Source organism: Nylanderia fulva, unplaced genomic scaffold, assembly GCF_048542155.1.
Source record: "Nylanderia fulva isolate GAGA-0341 unplaced genomic scaffold, ASM4854215v1 Scaffold1202, whole genome shotgun sequence".
In the NCBI taxonomy this organism is placed as follows: domain Eukaryota; kingdom Metazoa; phylum Arthropoda; class Insecta; order Hymenoptera; family Formicidae; genus Nylanderia; species Nylanderia fulva.
The window spans coordinates 15556-20431 of NW_028189413.1; the positions used below are offsets into that span (position 1 = coordinate 15556).

The following is a 4876-nucleotide window of genomic DNA, read 5'->3' on the forward strand; positions in this document are numbered from 1 at the left end:
TACAACTATCCCGAAAATTTTCAAAAATATCTGCTAATAACAAGACATCGATTTTCAAATATAGATCGCTATATTCGTCTAGCGTTCCAAGGGAAAATCGTTTTCAGACGTTCTCGGCGTGCGCGTAATCGCTCTCGATACTGTGTCACCGATCAAGGAACTGTAGAATGAGTCACGCGGTGGTAAACGTGTATCTTGCAATTTAACTACACAATCTATATATTCATACGGAAAGACGCCCGTCCGAGTTAATAAATTGAATTTTTCAGCTATCAATGCGAGTTTTAATTGGCTTCTGCTTTTCTGCTAAGGTGTGAATCCGGCCTTAGAATCGGTTAATCTTTAAAAATTTATTGATTCTCAATTAGTTTCATTGAAGAGAACAGTTGGTTATAGTTTAATATTTTTCTAGGCACGAAAATGTTTTGCCTTGCTTGTCACATCATGGCTTATCTGCGGGTCTGCGATCTGCAGATAATTTAATATTTTAATATTTTAAATATCGTCTTACGTTCTCCGAAAGAAAGAATCGTAAAGTAAGCAGGGCCTAATATTAGAGTAAATCTCATTTAGAGAGCTGTCAACTAGCTTATCTTTAAGGCACCGCGAGTTATAGTTTAGAATTTATAGATTAGTCTGTTTGGCTCTCGCGGTTTGTACATCTTTTAATTTGACGATTTAGCTCTCTCGGATTATGTTTACTTTGCCTGTCAGATCGTATGCTTACGTGAGTTTTCTATGCGTCTGCTATATTTTAGATATCGCATTGCGTTCTCCGAAAGAAAGGATCGTGGAGACTGCAGGACGTAACAATATTTAATAATTATTTGCGCGATAATTACGGCGTTAGTTCCTTTGTCTTTCTTTTTTATTTTTATATTTAAATTTATGCAACCTGTATCTACTTATTTAATTTAATTATTTAAAACAAATATTTTGTATTGTTCTTGAATCTTTTGTATCATTATATTATTATCATATTATGTATTTAAGTTCATATCAATATTATGAAACGTATTCTTCCAAGGCAAACGATACTCTATTGTTCCTATACATAAAATCAAAACATTATTTCACTTATGTAAGAAGCAAATAAAGCAAACTTTAAGGCATAATAACTTTTAGTCATTCAAGCAATATTCAACAGAAATCGTTATCTCACATTTCGCATCTCACTCAAAATGTTTTACATAAAATTAATTGCATATTTTTCAAGCATTAAAGAAAGTTATTTTATTATCAATATTATTATAACTTACAACTGAATCACATTAAGAATTACATGTAACACATACACTTTTTATTTATTTTAATTTATTTCGCTGTTTCGAAGAGCACGTTTTTTCACAATTTTGGCAGATGCAGTTTTTAAATCATAAGCTAAACCTAGATAAGCAAAAAAATCAATAAAAGCTGTAATAATATTGAGCTTATAATTTCCAAGTTCCGCCGCTTTGTAATCCCAAGGGAAAACGTGATGATAATTGTGCCAGCCTTCGCCACACGATATAAAAGAGACAACTGCATTTTCGGTGGGGCTAATTGATCTGTGATAAAATAAACATTTCTAAATAGTACCACGATATAATACAATAAACAATTTATTAATTTTGAATGATAGTATGTATATGTTTTTATTAATTTTAAATAATAGTATGTATATGTTTACATATAATAAGTTGTACAGCATATAAGTACAATATATATAAATATAATATGTACACACAAAAGTATGTACGTACTTATCATATGATTTCACACCCCACATGTGAGCTGCGGAATTTATTGATAATATTGTGTGTAAATTTATGACACATCTAGTCATGTTAAGATGCCACGCACACCACAGATTCTCACTCCATACCCACCAAGGTATTAATGTCGGTATGATAAAACAGCAAAATAACATCAAATATCGGTACCATCTAAAAAAAGTATAAATAAAAGAAACAAAACCATTAAAGTTAAATAAACAATATATACATATATTTTTTAAATTAAATTTGCTCCTGCAGAATAAACTATGTCCATCGTACTTTCTCTGAAAGACCACAAGACAATCTTGTTTAAGATCACTCAAGTCGATCATAGCACCCTTGCTGATGACGTCTGGATGTTTATGAACCAAAATCCAACCAATATGCGAAAAAAAGAATCCTTTACGTGCATTATATGGATCTGCATCAGTGTCAGTAAATTTATGGTGTACTCTGTGATCCCTAACCCATCCGTAAATGTGACCCTAAAATACAACTTATTAAAAATCAAATGATGATGTACGGAGGTTATAAAGAGGAGTACGGACTCGGCATCTTTACACGTATAAAATCTGCAGCAATAAAGTCGGGAAAAATAAGGGTCGACTATTTCATCACATGCGGCGCTTTGTTGCATTGCTTGGAATTTATTTACCAATTTTATATATTAAGAGATACGGTAGTGTCTCGCGCCCTGTTACCGGAATAGCCGATACACCGTGTATCTTTACGCGAAGCGGAGAGTTGAGTCTACTATAAATTTCGAATGCTCAATAACGGCTGAAGCAATCGAGTTTATACTAAACTTAATCGATAGATTGGGTTTGAATTATATAATAAAAGTGTTTTTATTTCTGCTCTACGTACTTTGTAAGCGGAAATATTTATATGCAAAGTCTAAGTATGAAAAATTTCTTTTAAGAAACGTCTCTGTCACCGTCGTCATCATTCACGCAACAGCCAATCGCATGCGTTAAACTCTGTACAGTTTGAGCGTTCGACACAAGATTGCGCTGAAGGCGCTTCGTATGTACTGATACACGTTGACGTGCGGGGTTATATATTTGATTTGATTTCTTGACATGTACATACACACATAACAGGTATGTGTTTTGATATTTATTTATAATATACTATATTTTTTTATATAAGAATATCTATTTTCTTGTTACGCAATCATCCTATTATTTTTTTCATAAGATTAACAATTATATTCTTATGAAAAAATAATAGAATGATTGCGTAACAAGAAAATAGATTATATTATTATGAAAAAAATATAGTATATTACATATTATATAGTATTGAATACAACATGTATTTAAGTAAGTATATAAATGCATATTTATATTTTGATATTTGCAACTACTTTCTTGTTATGTTATCATTTTAAATTATTTCTTTTATAATAATAATTTTCTTGCTACACTTTCTTTTTTTATAAGTACATAATTATTGATGTAAAATAAGGAAACAATCTTTACCAATAATAATGATTTATATATTTATGAAAGATGTAGTACAATGGTAACGTTGCAGAAAATTATTATGAAAGAAATAGTATAAAATGATAACGTAACATAATAACAGTAACAAATATCAAAAAGTTTATCAACACAAATATCAAATATTATTATATAAATATATATTGTATTTATGAAAGAATATGTTTGTGATATACTAAATATGTGATATGCAATACTGTACATATATGTGATTATATTATGAAAATATTTTTTCATATAATAATATCTATTTTCTTGTCACGCCATTATCCTATTATTTTTTCTAAAATATTATAAAATTAACAATTATATTCTTATGAAAAAATAATAGGATGATTGCGTAACAAGAAAATAGATTATAATAGTCTGTTATATATGTATATATATATATATATATATATATATATATAGTAAGAAATAACCCGCTGTGGAGACACCTTTAGGTGTCAGGGCGTTTGAGGTGGTGCTTATGTAGAGTGTTGGCGAGCGAGCGCCACCGGAAGTTGACAGGACATAGAGAGACGAGCGCGGGCTGAGACAGTCAGTCTTTCTAGAGCCTTCCTTGTAATACTTACTTACTTAAGAATATACTAAGTTTACCACTAAGGTGATTACTGATTAATCCCTGCCTCATTATTTTGACCTATGTTCTTCCATGATTAGGAATCAAACGACCCTCTTACAGCCTCAGAAGTGGGATAAAATCTATCCTCTCATTCCTGGCTCTCGACGTCCGCAGTATCGCAATTATCAACGCGGAAGTACGTCGATCGTTTATGCGATTATACCGAGCTTTGTCTTTTTGCGGATACACGTGGCTCGCGGTCAGTATCGCAGACGAGGTGAATAATGAATAATCGGTTCAAGCAGTTAAGAGACTATTGTAAGTCAAAATTGTGAAGAAAAAAAGGAAGTGTTTGTTCGGTCGCCATATGAGTATCAAATCCGTGCGGTTCTGGAAAAAATCACGGACTCTCGTGCCAATTACGCCGAGTCTGTTAAAGCGATCATTCTCGCTCTCTGAAGAGTTTAAGTCCTTTCTTTTCGGGGAAAAGTGCGTTTTGACTTAAATTATTACAAAAAAAAAGTGTTCTTGGCGTGCCGTTATCGTGTATCTACACGTGGCAACGTAGCCAATTTTACGGGGGAGTTTTTAGCCTATCATCGTACTTTGTGCGTGTCGGCATCATTTGAGCGTTGTTTTCGAGATATAGAGTAAACTTAATTTTTTTCTTTCTCGAATTTTGTTCTTGGCGGCCGTTATCGAGATTACTCGTGGCATTACGCTAGACAATTACGGTTGAATTTTTTTTCCCAAATTTTCGTACTTGTCTGTGGGCCTGAAATGGCATCCATTAAGCGTCGTTCCAGAAGAAAAAATATACTAAATTAACATTCTCATTTAAACTTACCCACCCCTATATATCCGCCTACCACCCTATTATACCCCAATTCTCCCTCTTATAATCCTGCGCCATACTAAGGCAAACCCCGATTGACACCCTAAATTTCCCCCCTGCATCTTATTGTCAAACCTACGATCCCCCCTCCCTCCCGCCCCTTCACCTTACCCCCTTGTTTCAATCCTATTTTCCCCCCCCTTTCCTTTTATTA

At 32.9% G+C, this 4876-nt stretch overlaps 1 protein-coding gene across 1 annotated transcript; it reads right to left on the reverse strand.

The window, feature by feature from the left end:
• Positions 1-1309: 1309 nt before the first annotated feature.
• On the reverse strand, positions 1310-4614 carry LOC146724674 (acyl-CoA Delta-9 desaturase-like). Its single transcript, XM_085479504.1, has 4 exons — positions 4591-4614; positions 2037-2242; positions 1743-1925; positions 1310-1547 (listed from the first exon to the last, which is right to left on the reverse strand). Exons 1-4 carry the CDS (start codon positions 4612-4614, stop codon positions 1310-1312), a joined length of 651 nt encoding a protein of 216 aa, XP_085335630.1.
• Positions 4615-4876: the final 262 nt, after the last annotated feature.